Genomic DNA, 17036 nt, shown 5'->3' with positions numbered 1-17036 from the left:
CCATCATGACCGGCCATTATTCTTTTTTTTTTTTTTTTTTTTTTTTTTAAATTAAGTACTCCATCCATCTTGCACTGTTAAAACTCATTCACTGTGGACTTATTTATTACTTAGAAGCAACGCACAAGGTTGTCATTCGGGCTCTCTAATAATTCTCACACTGCGCTTCCTTCTACTTGTTCCCACGGCCTCTCTTTTTAGCCTGCGGTTCTCTTAAGGGCTTTCCCGCCCCCTCCTCACTCCAAATGTTCCGAGTGCCAAAGACTTGCTGCAAAGTGCCTGATACGGCAAGAAAACACAAAATGGAGTTCAGGCTAATTGGGATTGGATTGAAGTGTATCTCAATGACTGATAGAAGAGGTCATTTAGCATCAGTGCACTGGTCCCCACCTCATCCAGGAATCATTGACAGCCCAGTTAAAAAGGTCGAAAAATTGCCAAGAGATGCCACAAGATGGTGGAAAAGCATTACCTTTTGCTGTCAGTTGCTACGAGCTCTGCCCCTGATACGAATGTGCAAATGAACTTCTACTTGACTCTTGGTTCGTGTGCGTTGGATGTAAATATCGTTTTTGACTTCTTACTTAAAATCATGCAGTCGGCTTAATCCAAATAATTGTGATTTTTTTTTTTTGTCACCAATGTAACTCTTGGTTTATTTTTCTGTTGCCCCATCGAGTTTGTCATGTCGGCGAGAAGTAATAATCTGTCAACATTTCTATTTTTGTTTTTGTTTCCGATAGTCATAGCAATTAGTACAATACTGCTAATATATGCATAACATTTATTATTAGGGCCCCTCTTATAATCGCTGTTTCTTTTCAACGGCCTTAACATGCCCAAAGTCAATTTATGTGTGTGTGTGTGTGTGTGTGTGTGTGTGTGTGTGTGTGTGTGTGTGTGTGTGTGTGTGTGTGTGTGTGTGTGTGTGCGTGCGTGCGTGCGTGTGTGTGTGTGTGTGTGTACTGGTGAATATGTATGTTTTTTCAGTGTGCTAAAAACATCCCCTCAAAATTCATTCAGTAGTGACCCCCACTGGAAAGTTAGAAAAAAAATAGCCCCCGACATGAGTTGTTAACAACCAATTAGCTGGACGTGTCTATTGTAACAGAACATACGAAAAAGTCTCATGGACCCATGCCTGAAATCAAACAGGAAGTTGTCCATTTTGGTTTGAGGCGGCCATTTTGGATTACATTTGACGTGGAAGGGGCCTGGCAAAGTTGGAAGGAAAGGGGCATTAAAAAAAAAAAAATCTGCCCCTACCACCAGTTTCACCCTCAGCACGAAATTTGGTGGACATTTCTATCATAGCTGGGTGCACAATAAGGTTTCAAGGACCCATGGCCAAAATTGAACAAGAGGTCAGACATTTTGGGCCACTTGCAGGGCTCATACAAGAAAATCCACACAGATAAGATCCAATCTGAACCTAATGTAGATGTCAAAGTGAAAAAAAAAAACACATTGCGGAGACCCGTCCAATTTTAATTTTGATTGTGATTCCTGTAGAATGTTGACACGAAAACGTAACATGCGATAGACATGTCAAGTATTGTAAATTCAATGTTTTTGCTTCCAGCAATAATATTTTGAGTAGATATTTTTTTCCAATTACAATTCTACATTGTTTGTAAATTGTCTTCACTTGTTTTGTCTTTGTTCTGTAAATTCCCATTTTAATAACAGACTGCTGTATAGTGACTGCTTTGAGTTTTACTTTTGCTTATCTCTGCGGACGGGAGTACAGAATCTTCCCGGATATTTACCTTCCATACAGGCTGTGGAGTATATTTCTATGTGGCTTTTAGGTAAAGAGTTTATTGTGGCTCCTACTCCCATGTGAAAGAGTGCCACTCTTGCTCTTCTACCATCTTGTAGGCTGCATGTCTTAAAAAAAAAAGCCTGCAAGCATTCAAAACTTTGCATATTGCCTTTGTCAATAACAGTTCAGTTCGAGGGAGGTGGGGAGTGATTGTGAATGTTTGCATACATGATACAGTAATGATTAAAAAAAAACATTCATATTGGTCTTATCAGTCAAGGCTGTTGAATGAAACTTGCCTTTGGATGTGCTCTACTTAAGCATTTGTAATATATTGTAGCATTGGCAGTTAAATAAATAAACTTGTGACATACTGATCAAGTCTATTATTTATATATGAAGGCTGTAAAGGACGCAGGAATAGAAAATACGGCTGTGATGGAAGAAAGAAAAGCCACCATGAGACAACTGAAGAGGTTTGGAAGGTAAAAGAGTCCCAGGGAGAAAAGCAGGTCTGACGGGAAGGAAGGCAGAAAGAGGGAAGGTAGGAACAACGGCAGAAAACGACAAAGGAAGAATAGAATTAAGGATGTAAGAATAATATAAAAACATGAAGAGTTTATAATGATACAAGATGACCTGAAAAAAGGGTCTGAAGGAAGGAAGGTACGAAAGAGGACAAACGGGAAAGACAGGAAGGCAGCAACAAAGGAAAGAGTCAGCAAGGAAAAGGTGGAAGTAAAGAGAGTAAAAACAGGGAGGAAGAAAGGAAGTCAAAGATGTATTTTGTGTGTCATATATGTTTAATAAATTCAATTTTGTGTGCGCGTGTGTCGCTCCGCACGACTTTCGCTCCTTTACGTCACTAGGGTTATCCTATCGCGAGATTGTATGGCAACTCCTCCAAGTCTCGCGATCGTTCCTGAGCGAGGGCCTCTCCATCTCCAGGGAGGTGTGCTTCATGGCGCTCACGGAGACTGCGGTAATTCTTTGTCGTCGACAAACTTCGTCTGTTAATCACATTTCTACTCAAGCGGACGTCGTTTAACAAGTGCGAATACTCTCTTTCTGTCGAGTTGTTGTATCTGTAGGGATGCTGTGTTTTTTTTCAGCGGGCAAGAAATGCGCTTTGCTTTGCGCGCCATTGTGATGAATTGCTAGCGGTTGCTAATAAGCTAACATCAATGGGAGCCATCCGAATCTGGGCCTAAATGTTGTCCTGGCCATTTTATCGTTTTTACGTCATATTTACAGTTTGTGCACATTGTTTAACATCCTCAACGATCTTGGACTGAGTATCGTTCAGCTAAGTGTGAGCATTTTGCCCATTTTGTATCCCATGCTTTGAATGAAGACCAGCGTTAGCACCGCGCTAACGTTAACGCACACTACATTTTATTTTTGGGTCGTAATTTCGACGAGGCGCCGCTTTCTTCCTTTCTGTTGTCTAAATTTTTTTTTTTACCCCTCACCCTTTTAGAATTTGTTGAGTCGTTGAAGCTTCCCCATCACCCCCCACCCCCCTCGGGGCTTTTCTTCCTCAGTTTGGTGGAGCCAACGCTAGACGGGTTTGGTAGGTAAGGCCACAATTCTAACAAATCCTCATTAATTTCCTGTCGATGCCTTCAAACGCCTCGTTAAATTGCATTTATCGTTCAGGCCAAACCTAGCAGTGCATACAATGTACAGATTTAGGCACCTGTGTATAAAGTAAGATGCATTCATTTAAACGACACTAGAGATGTAACAGATAATCTGCTATTTGACAACTAATCGATTATCAAATTAATCATTTTTGATAATCCGTTAATCGTGTACACCCATTGTTTGACTTAAAATTGTCCACATGCACCTCAGCAGGAAATGTTCAAAAGATGAGAATGAACCAACACTGTGTAAGTTTTGAAAATGTGTGGTTAGGAATAAATATAACGGTAGAGAGGCAAAAAAAAAAAACGGATTTGTTTTTATTTTAAACTTGATTTTTGCAAATTAAATATTGAGTATAATTATTGAAAAAATCACTACTTGATTTTAATCAGATTTCAGTTGAATATGTATTTTCTAAATACACCTCGCAATAAAAATATGTAGTAAATATATTAGTCATCTGAAAAATATGTTTATCATCAAGTTCTTTTGAAATTTTATTGATTTAAATTTCTTACAGGGAGGTGACGTTATGACGATGGAGAATGGACAGGGCACAGGCTCTAAGCTTGGCCTGCCGCCGCTCACCCCGGAGCAGCAGGAGGCGCTGCAGCGGGTAAAGAATTAATTGAGCTACCCTTATTTTGACCAGTCATTTTAAAATGAAAGATTTGGAGGATTGACTTTCATTTTATTCCCGTGTGATAGGCAAAGAAGTATGCCATGGAGCAGAGCATTAAGAGTGTGTTGGTGAAGCAGACCATTGCCCATCAGCAACAGCAGCTCACTAATCTGCAGGTGAGATGTACATTTTATTTCTTTGCGCGTTACGTTTTTCCTCGACGACAAAACAAATTAAAATATCGGCTGCGCAAGCTCTTAATTTATTAGACGTTTCTCTTATTCGACTATCTCTTGTTTCATTAATTAAATAAAGACCAAATTTGGATGCTTTTTTTTTTCCCTCTTCTCCACCATGCAGTGAAAAAAACGCATGTGTAGAGCGTTTCCTGCTTTTTGCCTTTTGTGTTCTTTTTCAGGTGGCGGAAGTCCCCACGAAGGCGTTGGTTTTTAAAGTGTTTACTGTGTTCTGCTCAAAGGAAGCTTGTTTGCTAATTGTGCTGATTTTTGTCATTTAAAATGGAGGAGGCAAGTCGCCAAACTGTATATTGTTTTGTGGAAGAGTCTGCTCATAGATTAGGCACAAGCACATTTGTCTGTCTAGGTTTAATAGCTTTTTTTTCTTTTTTTCTTTTTGTTGAAAAGTTAAAAGAAAAATCAAAAAAAGCTAAGGGATATCTAACCTACTTTTCAGCACCTTTTTCGTCTTTACTGTCTTTCAGATGGCAGCAGTGACTATGGGCTTTGGAGATCCTCTCTCACCTTTACAATCGGTCAATAGATTATTAAATTTTTTTCTGTGCGCATTCCCAATGGGAAAAAAAGGACTGTTGATTTGGCATCAATCCCTGCATATATCTAAGCAAAGAATGACTATTTTGTTAGCGTCCTTCTAGTGTAGCTGCCGTAAGTGAATTGACAAAAGCTTTGAGAGACACTTCCATAACTGCTAAGTGAAGTCACGGTGGGGCTTTTCTGTTTTTTAGCTTTTGGAACGAAAGCTAAAGATCTTTTGCTTTCAAAGGTCTAGAAGCGGTTTCTATCACCATCCTCGCATGGGATAACAGATGGTTAGCCGTTGTCCCGTTTGCGGGATGTCAACGAGAGCCAGAAGGCACGTCATAAGCTCTTGTTTCCTGGGTGATGGAAAACACGATAGATTCTTAGTTTTTAAATTAAGACCCCGGTCTGATGCTTTCCTCAAGATTTTGTTTGGATTTCATATGAAGTCCACGATAAGGGTTTTTTTGTTTTGTTTTGTTTTTTGTTTTTGAACCTTACTTGCATCCCTGGACTACAGGTCAGTTTCTGAAGCCAAATGTTTGTGAGGGCTGTGCATGTCAATCACTTCAATATTTTCTCTGCCTCCATAAGTCATTTGATAACTCTTGTATATGTACATAATAAGACGTCTTCCACTACGGTCTGTCCTTTTTTGATTACCGTATCTCATTATCTTCAGACCGCCCGCCCCTCTATCCCCTAACTTTGAATTGGCCTCAGGCTACTTTTGGGAAACCAAAGCACAGTAGAAAAATACACATTTATTATTTCCCGTTTGTGTGTGCGTGTGCATATTCTTCCCCTTGTCCCTTTTGGTTCCAGTACTAACGCGTGGTCTTTTTTTCCTGGTCGGCAGGTGGCAGCTCAGCGGCAGCGTGCTCTCGCCATCATGTGCCGGGTGTACGTGGGCTCCATTTACTATGAGCTTGGTGAGGACACCATTAGACAGGCCTTTGCTCCTTTCGGCCCCATCAAGAGCATTGACATGTCTTGGGACTCGGTGACAATGAAGCACAAGGTAAGTGAGTCGTCTTGCTCACAAAAAAAAAAAAAAAAAAAAAAAAATCACGGAGGGGGATTAAAAAAAAAAGTGTGTGGTCGGGTTTCATGTTGCTTCTGGTGGACCGCGCAGGGTTTTGCCTTTGTGGAGTACGACGTGCCAGAGGCTGCCCAGCTGGCTCTGGAGCAGATGAATTCCGTCATGTTGGGTGGGCGCAACATTAAGGTGAGCAGTCTGGACTCTTTTCATGCTAATGGTAAGTCGAGTCAGATGCAGTGGAACCTCTAAAGTCCCAACCCGTTCCATTTCCATCTTCTTAACCAAAGTGCCACAGCAGCAAGCACTGAAGATCCACGTCTTTTGTTCACAGAAGTTTTTCATAGTCGACGTCGGCCCAAATGTTGGTCACAAACTTTAATTTTCAGTTAGATATTGTTATAAGCCACTGTGACAGTATGCACAAGGTAACTATTAACAGTCCTGTTAAATTCAGGAAAACCCCCCAAATATGATTAATTAAAAATGTACTTGATTAAATGTATAAAAACAAACAGTTCTAAAAGGTTAAATTTAGCTCTATTGTTTGAACTGTCAAATACAATGGCACTCTGCTTAGTAAATATAGTTACCGGACAATTTGTAGAGCGTACCGAAAATGCGGCTCTCGAAATTTTACGTGGTGGAAAAATGAGGTTCCACTGTACAATCTCATTTTGATTAAAGCAAAATGTACTTCTTGTTTATCGAATAGCTCTTTTAAAAAAAATTGCTGTCGTCATCTCAACACAAAACCACTAATTTTTGTCTTTTGCCTTGTCTGTCTTTGACTTCCAGGTGCGTGGCTGTGTGATTTGCGTGCGTGTGTGCGTGCGTGTGTGTTGAGTGTGTCGAATGTGTTGCTTCCACACTTGTATCAAGGCGTGTTCCTCGTGACCACTCACAGTGCGTTTCCCAGCGGCACGCTGCATCGCTCTGTTGCTACGTTGTGCCGATGATGGGCTGCGCCTGGTTGGTGTTGCTTGGCCGCCCCATCTGTAGTACAGATCCCAGTCCCGTCTAGATGCTCGTGATACGTAATAAAAAGAAGACAGGACAGAGACAGAGAGAGTAGTTATTCAGAGATCATGTTAGTATTACTAAGTAGTTGAACAATATCTTGAGTCATTTCAAGTGAAGAGCTTTGAAGGCAGGGGTGGGGAAACTACAAAAGCATTTGATTCGACCCGTCGTGCCGTTCTAAGAACAACAAAAAAAATACTGATTTAAAAGTAAATGGATGATGAAAATCCTCAAAAGGTTCTTCACGGTGCGTCGTATTTTTTTCACACATTTCGTCGTACCCAACAAAAAAACAGACTAAAGATTCACCACCCCTGATTTAAGGATGAAAGTACAGTGGTACCTTGACTTATGAATTCCCTAATTTAAGACTTTTTCAAGGTGTTGGTCAAGTAAAAAAGAGCCACAATTGCAGTTTCAACTCTTTACTGCACAGAACACACAGTCAAGCACACAAAGACAAAATGAATACACTCTCTATGACCTCCAGTCGGTCAAAACTTCAGCCGACAGGCTTGCATCCAGACTCACTGGCCATGTCCATGATGTCACTCACTTGACCAGACCCTTTCAAGGCACACATACAGTATAACTAGAGTCTGACTGTCTATCACTCTCCTCTCTATATTTATGATTACGGGGATACAGATTTTGATCCATATCTCACACCACTGCTCACAAGGCCAGTTATGACTGCCCGCCACCATGCACACAGAAATTACAATGTCAAAAGCAATCTTCATGTTCTTATTTTTACACACTAGAGGCTGTTTTGTTAAAGACATGTAATATATTAAACTCATTCAGTACCAGCCAATGCTGGACCAAGTCTGAAAAGACGTTTAAAAACGTCTTTGGGAGTGAATGAGTTTATGGCGACAAACTTATAAGTCAAGGTGCCATTGTAATGGACTTGGAGACAAGCGCATTCCACAAGATGGAGTGTCAGATGAGCCAGCTGCAGTGAATTGAGGTCAGGGATTCGGAGTGTGCCCTCGGTTTCCCCATAGCAACCCTTCCCCTGTTAAGTAGCCCTGCTGGTATGATCTGTGCTATAGGTTGGGCGGCCAAGTAACATCGGTCAGGCGCAACCCATCATTGACCAGCTGGCAGAGGAAGCGCGCGCTTTTAATCGCATCTATGTGGCCTCGGTGCACCCCGACCTGTCGGACGACGACATCAAAAGTGTCTTTGAGGCTTTCGGGAGGATCAAATCATGTACATTAGCCCGAGACCCCACCTCCGGACGGCACAGAGGCTTCGGCTTCATTGGTGAGCCGGGAGCTGTGTTGGGGGGGCGTCGGTCCGTATCCCCGCCCTCCTTGCCTTCTAACTACAATGTGTTGACTTGCAGAGTATGAAAAGCCTCAGTCGGCCGTGGACGCCGTGTCTTCAATGAATCTCTTTGACCTGGGGGGTCAGTACCTGCGGGTGGGCAAGGCGGTCACCCCACCCATGCCCATGCTTACCCCCACCACCCCCGGTGGTCTGCCACCGGCGGCGGCAGTGGCTGCAGCGGCGGCCACTGCCAAGATTACGGCCCAGGCAAGTATGAATCCCTTCCAAAGGGATTTAATGGCCTTCCAGGTAAATATAAAAATAACTGATGGCCACTTTGCTTTGATTTGAGGTGACTGGGAGAAGGCCAGTTTAGTCGGGGGTCCGTTTTGAATGCGGTACAGTGTTCCCCAAGTTATTTGTGGCGGATAGGGATTGAGTGAAAATTCAAAATATGAAATTGGGTGCGACTCTAATTTTGTTTCAAGAATTTAAAAAATACAATAGCAAATTCTAAAACAAAAAACTAACAGCAGGACCATTGAATGGCAAATAGATGGCAAAGCAGTACATGAAGCTCCTCAACTGACTTCGATGTAGTTTCGTGGCGTAAGGGTGATGCCAAAGCATGACCTGTTTACTATACAAGCCTTGGGCCTGAACACAAAAGCAGCGAATAACGGAGTTTGCACGCAAAATGATGAGATTTGCTCACTATTATAAACCCAATTATTCGTCGCAGTTTTTAATCGGCCTAGCGAAAGCATCTCTTTAACACAACATGAAACTTTACAACAAAGTATCAGTTTAAAATAAATGATAGTATGAAAATATCACTTGGCTGACTTAATGATGACTTAAACATGCGTTCCCCCCCCCCGCCTTATGGTTGGCTGACCCCTTGTGGTGGTGCCTCACTAAACAAGCAGCAGAGGCTGGTTTTGAAATGTTATAAAAAAAAACATCAACAATCAGATTAGTTTTTTTAAACGTGGCTGCCAAGAGATGCGAGTTGCAGGGGAACACTGTACATTCAAAAGGAAAAATTGAATGATTGTTCCCCGTTCTTAGAGTAGCGTGACGACGCTCCTCCCATTCACTCTTAGGGCGTGCGCGCTAAGAGTCTTCTCAGAGTAAGCACGAGTTACTTTTGATTAACCAGAATTTCTTACCGTCGCTTGAATAATTTCGAAGATGAAGCCCGCCTTCCTGTCAAGGGGCGCTGAGCTGTCCATGTGGTCACACTGTGTTGATTGTTGACTGTGCTGCCTCTGTGCTGTGTTCTTGTGTGTTTCCCTTACCTAATGTCTCGGGCACCCCCTCTCTCAAGGAGGCCGTAGCTGGCGCGTCAGTCCTGGGGGCGTTAGCTGCGCCCCAGCTTCTTAGTCAGCAGATGGGAATACCGCAGGCCGTTATGGCCGCGCAGGCGCCCGGCGTCATCACAGGTGAGGGCGTCGATTGTACACGTCTGCGGTCTTCGAAACTCTGGGGCTGAAATTGCAAGTATCATAAAGCTTTGTTGGAATTCATTCAAAAGTAGCCCACCAAGGTTAAAAGAACGTGCATTGACAACAATGAAACGTGTTGACAAACAATACATTGAAAGCAATTTCAGTGTAAAGAGATTTAAAAAAAATAGCTTTCTAAAATTACTGACAGTGAAGTTGATTTTAAATGATTGGAAGAACTAAAGATGGAGGTGGGGGGAAGCTAAGTTTTTACGTTTGGTGCTAACTTCACTTCTCTTGTCACTTTATTCCATTTGCGTGCATCAATTGAAATTCCCAAATGATTAAAAGCAAAAATATCAGAAAAACACATTTTTAAAAAAATTGAACACAGAAAGTGTACATATGTAATTGACGGCACAGTAAAATATTTGAAGTAGCTGAATAGCTAATGGTTACAGAATTAGACTTGATTGGAACTTTATATGACCAAAATGCACACACAAATACAGACCAAATCTTAACGAAACGTTGAAGTTACCTATTTTCCTTCTGGCGCTTCCCTTGCAGGAGTGACTCCTGTGCGTCCCCCCATCCCAGTGCTCCCCCAGGTGGGCCTGGTGAACCCTGTGCTAGCGTCGCCACCCGTCCTCTCCAGTCAGGTGCTGGCGGCGGCCGCCGCCGCCGGCCAGCTGCAGGAGAAGAAGGAGGAGAAAGAGGAGGCGCTCCAGGACGGCACGGGCCAGGAGATGCTGAGCGACCAGGAGCACATGAGCATCTCGGGCAGCAGTGCCAGACACATGGTCATGCAGAAGCTGCTTCGAAAGTCAGAGGTAACAAAACGCCGCCGTTTGACTCGGCAGCCAAAGGATGAATAGCAAGAAATGAATTTTAGGTTGAATTTTAAAAAAACAGGAAGATGTGATGAAAGATACAAAAGTGTAAAGAACATACAATTTAAATAGTAAAATATGTTTGACCCTCCCCCCCAAAAAAAAAGTTGAACTAAAAAATATTGGACTAAAAAAATACAAATATTTAAAAAGTATACATTTCAAAAGTAATTAAAAATAGGTATATAAACAAATCAATGTAAAATAAATATATTTGAAAAATCATTACATTTAAAGAACATAAAATGTCCAATCATGCAAAAATAGACAAAAAGAAACACCAAAATTTATGGTACAAAAGGACAAAAATAGATGGCACAACTACAAAGAAAAAAAGTGAGAATATAATGCAAAATATTATACTAAAACGAAAAATGTTAGCTATGACGAGACAAAATAAACAAATGTCAAAAAAAATTTTGAAAATGTCCATATTTCACAATGGAGTGTGCGTTAAAGAGAATTTTGATCAAAGTATACAGATTCGTGTCAAATAAGATAATTTGTCTCACAATGGAGAAATTAGCAAAATATAAGATTAGTGTAGCAAAATGTTGGAAAACAAATGTAAAATATTCGCCCAAACTCAAAATGTGAAATGAAAAATAAACAAGTATGAAATAGATTCAAACCATTCCAACTCGTCATATTTCAACAATCCAATTAATTACCACTTCACATGCCATGATTACTTATATTGCATTCTCTAGTTATTAATCTCGAATTAAATAAATCCCCTCATCTGTGTTTTATTTATTGATTTCTCTCTCCCCAAATTGCAGTCCACAGTAATGGTCCTGCGCAACATGGTTGGCCCTGAGGACATAGACGACGCCTTGGAAGGCGAAGTGACGGAAGAGTGCGGCAAGTTCGGCTCGGTCAACCGCGTCATCATCTACCAGGAGAAGCAGGGCGAGGAGGAGGACGCTGACATCATCGTCAAGATCTTTGTGGAGTTCTCCATGGCATCGGAGATGAACAAAGCTATCCAGGCACTCAACGACCGCTGGTTCGGCGGACGCAAGGTGGTCGCCGAGGTCTACGACCAAGACCGCTTCAACAGCAGCGATCTGTCCGCGTGAACCGCTTCCACACTCGTACCCCTCATTCCCCTTACTGGCTCTGTAATTTCTTTTTTTTTTTCCTTTTTTTTTTTTTTTTTTTTAGGAAGAATAGCTGTTAATTAATGAGGCCCCATTGGGAGTTTGTTTGGCTTTGTTAGCTGTGAAGACTCCTCCGTGGTGCAAGTTTCACATTTTTGTAACCCAGACTCAATTAAACAAACAAATATATTCATTTTGTTTTGTTTTTTTTGGGGTGGGGGCTCATTGACATTTTTTTTTTTTTAAAGAAATCATTGGACCATGTAAACACTTTGTTTTTACAATTAAAGGTTATTTGTCCACAGCTTTTGTGATACTCTTATACTGCTCATCTGAGTATATTAGTGATCATTTGTGCCCCCAAATGCATTTCTACACATTTTTTAAAGTTTCTTTCTACCACATCAGGTTATAAGTTTTAACTCGTGCAAAAAAAAAAAAATCATACAGAAAGTTTACTTGGACCTCTGCTGACAAAATGTAAACATTTGTTGACCAGTGTAGATGCAACATGGCTTTGCTTTAACATAATTTATTCAAGGAATGCAAAAGTATGAGTTTAAAAAAATGCACAACCAGTGTGAGATGAGTAAACAAACATACCGATGAAAAATTTACAAATATAAATATTAAAAACTAAATATACATTAGTGTGTGTAATAAAAATTTCGTTTGTGATTTATTTTGAACACGATGCAGTTCCAGCGTTTGGCCTTATAGATGGCGCCACACATCCAGGATCCAGTGACAACGGCGCGTCAGGGGGGCCGGAACGCGGCGGTCCTTTGGCCGCAAACCTAGCCCAGCCCCCCCTATACCAAACCGGCCTGGCTCGAGCTCAACAGTGGCAGGGAAGCACCGCGCGCCCGTGTCTGGTGAGAAGCTTATACACTCACCGTGGAGCGTTTCGCCCCCTAAGAACTCCACACGTTGACTTTTATCCTGCTGCGGTATTTTTATTTTTTACACGGAAGTCCACGGTGTTTTCCCCACACATCCTCTGCGGTACTTGTGGAAGCTAACGGCGGATACTGGCTAGGCACAATAGACGCTAGCCGATGGAGGCTAGCCGTAACTAGCTCGTTAACAACACACACCGGCGAGGAGCGACTAAGTATCCCCATGGACACCGCGATGAACGTCTCCTGACTCATTCCGCTCCACACTGTCACCACTCCCGCCTCCCCGCTGGTGGTGCCTCTCTCGACGCCGCCTGACAAGCGTTTTATTTTCGGTGCTGAGACACCAGGATGGTGGCGGTGGTAGCTAACTTCGTGGGAAACAGTCCGACTCAAGTGAGACCATATTTGTCTTTTTATGTTCTGTTCATATAAAACCCCCAGAGGGACGACGACAATATTTCTCCTGACATTGGCCGGGGGATTATTTTTTAATTGGATTCCGGCCTGCTGGTTTGAGAACGAAGCAACCCCCGCTAACCATCCTCCATTCAGCCGCCTAAGCACGCATCGCCCTCCGATGCGGAGCCTCCAGTGACACCCACCCGGGGGACCCCCCTCCCTTCCTCCCTCCCCGACATGCTCAAGTGTATCCCGCTGTGGCGATGCAACCGCCACGTCGAGTCGGTGGACAAGCGGCACTGCAACCTGCAGGCGGTCCCCGACGAGGTGTTCCGATACAGCCGCAGTTTGGAAGAGCTCTTGCTGGATGCCAATCAACTCAAGAAACTCCCCAAGGTAAGCCTTTTTTTTTTTTTTTTCGTGGACGCAGGCTGAAAAAGTTTGTGGCGAGCATCAGGTATCATCACACACAAGTTTATCTGCTGGATAAGCCAAACATACAGCAAAAATGTCACTTAATGGCGTTGTAGCAGGCTCAAAGTATATTGAAAGGCCTCCATGAATGGGATGAAAAAACATCTCTATCGACTAGTTGAAACTTGACAAAAATTCACTAAAAGCTAGTCTGGAACAGTGTAAAAGTAGTTATTTGACGTATTGTAATGGATGAATGGCTAAAGCGTCCATAACCACTGTTTGAAACATTACAAAAGTTCACAAAAAGTTGGTCTGGAATACTGTAGAACTTGCATATGCGAACGGGATGAATGGCAAAAGTCCCTGGACTGACCTGTGGTCAGTTTCATGAATGGGATGAATGACAAATTTGTCACCAACCGACCGTTTAAAACATGAGACAAGTGTACAAAAAAGTTGTTTTGGAACAACGTGAAAGAGGCTTTGTTTACAGACGTATTTGTGTTACGTGACATCATTTTAATGTGCTAAACCTACCCCAAGGTTTGCCAGTAACATCGGTAGGCAAGGCAAGCCAATGTTAATTACTCATGACCAGTGTGCTAGTCATGCAGTGTCGAATTAGCGCCTTCTTATTGTTTGCGCTTTAGCGAATTGAACAGATGGAGATTTAGACATCCACACAATTGCTTAAGTTTTGCACTCATTCAACTCCACTGAACCCTCAAGACAATCCTCGATTATGCCTTTGCTCGAATCATGCCACAAACATCTTTTAACAGGCGTTAAAGGAGGCCTATAAAGTTTGGAAACTTGAACAGGAAGTTAACCATTCTGGTTTGGAAAAAGGGCCTGGAAAGTTGAGGAAAATTCGAGACAATAGCCAACCCTACACTTGTTGACTCCCACGTCACTCACCGGGGCCAGACCCCGCTTTTGAAAGGCACATTCATTCTGTCACAGGTACTACAATGTCAGACATGAGGACGGCAACACCAAGAGAATCAAAAGAATCCCGGCACCTTGCATTCATACTTTTGAATTTTGTATTGTTGTTTAATTAATATTACCAAATCAATTTTAATACAATTAATCAAATCGACGCGACGATCAGTCGAAGAATCGATTCTTAAAAAGTAGGGCGTCCAATTCTGGCAGTTTTATCCAGCCTGAGCATTAAAGCCGGCCTGTAAACAAACCACTCATAGACCCCGTTGAGGAAGCGGGAGTTATCTTATTCTCCGGTCTTATGACAGGTTACAAAGAAGTCCATTCACCACCAATCCCCCCCCCGACACCCCACTCATCATATCAAATGTCACAGCTCAAGTCGGACTCTGCGCTGACTGCAGCTGTGCTTGCTGATACCGTATTGGAGTGGCAACACATCACCGTTTCTTTTCAAAAGATTAAAGCAGAAGCGAAGTCGACGAGACGTACGGATGTACACGAGGAGCATGTGCAGTCACGGGCGTTGTTTTTGAGGTTTCTCCATTGTCGGGATGGGTGTGTCCCCAATAGATTCTGCTGAACAGGTTCTCTGCTTGTTTCTCCCGCTGTTATTACCCAATACGCCCTTGCAGGCACACTAATGGCCGCCTTAAAAGCTCTGAAACTTTTCACACTAAGTTCTTATACGGGACCAAGTGGCCTACCCTTGGGTCTTTGATGTGCCTGCTTTATCCGAAGGGATGATTATTAAGTTTGATATTGTTGCTCGTGGACGAGGAATGGGATGCCTGACTGTTATCAAAATGTCATCAGTCTTGTCATACGTTTGCTGATATTTTGTTTTTAAAGCGAAACAGATGTGATGACATTTCAAATGTCAAAAACCGCAACCTGCTTGGAGTCAACTCTCCAATGTTCTTTATATTACGATCCGTGCGGGAACTCCACACGCCTCTGCCCCGTGTAGAAAATCCCGTATCGTTTGAGTCATGGAGGAATGTCGATTCTTCAAATGTTGTTCCCGTGTCGCTCGTGCAGGCCGCCGAGAGACAGAGAGAGATCCAGAGCGGCCATGTGAGAGATCTGAGCGCATTCAGCAGGTTCTTTTGTCTGAGCTGACGACCAGCTGGTCCCACATCCTGCCTGCCACTGCCCTAGCCTCACACTCCCCGCCCTGATCTGGTGTGTGTGTGAGCAAATTTGTGGAGGTGGTGCTAGTGGGCTATAATTTATTCCTAAAGGGGATTAACAGCAGGGGGAGGCTTGGGGAGGAAGGCAGGGGGTCTTTTCAATAGTGGAGGAGGTGATCTAGGAAGTGAGCTACAGCTGATCCTCAAGTCCTTTGGGGATCTGGTGATCGGATCATGCAGCCATGAGTCGATTATTCTTTTAAAGACTGCTACTGATTCATGGCAGGGGTGTCAAACCTATTTTCGTCGAAGTCGATTATTCTTTTAAAGACTGCTACTGATTCATCCCTCTATGGCAGGGGTGTCAAACCTATTTTTGTCGAGGGCCACATTTTAGTTATCATTTCCTTTGGAGGGCCATTATGACTGAAATCATATAAAGAAGTCAAGAATAACAGTTTATTCAACTATTGTTTAAGTTACTGTAATGAGGTGTTTGGCAACAAGAACATGCTTCCAGTGTCTCCCTTATTTATTACATCTGAAAGTTTGAAATTTTGGTACATATTTTCGCAAGCGTCATGGAAGTTGCCATGTTTGATTTGCTTTCGCGGGCCACATAAAATGATGCGGAGGGCCAGATTTGGCCCCCGGGCCTTGACTTTGACAACTGTGCTCTAAAATTTTTAATTTTTTTTGCAGCGCTGTTGCGTCAACCTTCATCCAACATACCAATGGCAGGGTCCTTCATAAAACCTTTGTCAGGCCACCGTGATTAACGTTTTGGTGGCCCTGCCGTTCGTCAGAGTTGTCCTTTTTTAGTGAAGAAAAAAAATTCGGACCGAGTTGACCGTTTCAACTGTCACTTAAGCCTTCATTTGAGTTGTCACTGCTTCCTTGTGACGTATTTAAAAAAAAAAAAAAAAAAAACAGCTGACCGGGTTGGGTAACCTTCAAAATAAGGCTCCTGACCAGGTCAAGGTTGCCAACCGCCAATCAGCTCACAGGGGATAAATTCACGAGCGCTCTTATTGATCGATGTTTCACGGGGAACCAATCACGCGGCCTCCAAGGAAAACTTTCTCTCTTGCGCATCAACAATGCCTCTCTCCACAATATGGCGACCAATATGGCTGTATTATTTTTTTTCATTTTTATTTTTTGATTTATTTTTTAATTTTTTTTTAACAAATGCAGTATTTTCTCAAAACCCGCGAAGCGCAGAAGCCGCAAAACGGTGAAGCGCGAAGTTGTGAGGGATTACCGTCCATTAATTACTGTACAAAATTCAGTGCCAAAAATTTGCTGTCCTAAATTAGCTGTTAATATAAGTGTGACAAAACTTAGTATGAGAATAGTAAAACTATTCAAATACAAATTAAACGAGGCAACAAAAAAGAAACTAGCAAATCCACCCCAAAAAAATCAAAAATCAAAATCTCAGAGTCAAAATGGAAAAAAAAACTAAAACTAATCCAAAATCTAAAATCCAAAACTAGTATAACCCAGTAACACACCCAGCCAGCCAGCCATCTGTACTCCCAGGCACTCGCCCGGTAGCCAGCGACAAAGGTAAACACGGAAGCAAAGCTCCGGTGAATAATTAATGGCTGCGGTGGTGGCGACGGCAGCTGTTT

At 42.5% G+C, this 17036-nt stretch overlaps 2 protein-coding genes across 10 annotated transcripts in view; both read left to right on the top strand.

Annotated features, from left to right (window-relative positions):
- Nucleotides 1-2646: 2646 nt before the first annotated feature.
- LOC109529849 (poly(U)-binding-splicing factor PUF60) lies at nt 2647-11793 on the top strand. 9 transcript variants are annotated; one of them, XM_019893375.1, is made up of 12 exons: nt 2647-2747; nt 3246-3338; nt 3936-4031; nt 4124-4213; nt 4759-4809; nt 5676-5837; nt 5952-6044; nt 7937-8150; nt 8233-8465; nt 9487-9601; nt 10175-10437; nt 11280-11793. In XM_019893375.1, exons 3-12 carry the CDS (start codon nt 3948-3950, stop codon nt 11577-11579), a joined length of 1605 nt encoding a protein of 534 aa, XP_019748934.1. In that variant the 5' UTR covers nt 2647-2747; nt 3246-3338; nt 3936-3947; the 3' UTR covers nt 11580-11793. The 9 variants fall into 9 exon arrangements, with proteins under 9 accessions (XP_019748934.1, XP_019748925.1, XP_019748903.1 ...); XM_019893366.1 differs by having other exon boundaries at nt 3246-3342; XM_019893360.1 differs by having other exon boundaries at nt 2686-2816.
- A 610-nt stretch (nt 11794-12403) lies between these two features.
- Nucleotides 12404-17036, top strand: part of scrib (scribble planar cell polarity protein) — a 54217-nt gene continuing 49584 nt past the window's right edge. Inside the window, exon 1 of the mRNA XM_019893065.1 lies at nt 12404-13297. Within this exon, the coding sequence (XP_019748624.1) occupies nt 13139-13297 (159 nt within the window). The 5' untranslated portion in view covers nt 12404-13138. The remainder of the gene's footprint in view (nt 13298-17036) is intronic.

The sequence above is a fragment of the Hippocampus comes genome, unplaced genomic scaffold, assembly GCF_001891065.2.
Source record: "Hippocampus comes isolate QL1 unplaced genomic scaffold, H_comes_QL1_v1.1 scaffold353, whole genome shotgun sequence".
NCBI lineage: Eukaryota > Metazoa > Chordata > Actinopteri > Syngnathiformes > Syngnathidae > Hippocampus > Hippocampus comes.
The sequence above is the reverse complement of the archived record's forward strand: the minus strand, read 5'-3'. Positions and strand labels throughout refer to the sequence as shown.

What these genes read in the sequence shown, in the direction of transcription:
- LOC109529849 (XM_019893344.1), top strand. Translation starts at nt 2,727, where the DNA reads ATGGCGCTCACGGAGACTGCG. An exon ending in AGCAGGAGGCGCTGCAGCGG is followed by an intron (nt 4,032 to 4,123) that starts GTAAAGAATTAA and finishes CCCGTGTGATAG; the next exon opens with GCAAAGAAGTATGCCATGGA. An exon ending in GGGATTTAATGGCCTTCCAG is followed by an intron (nt 8,466 to 9,486) that starts GTAAATATAAAA and finishes CCCTCTCTCAAG; the next exon opens with GAGGCCGTAGCTGGCGCGTC.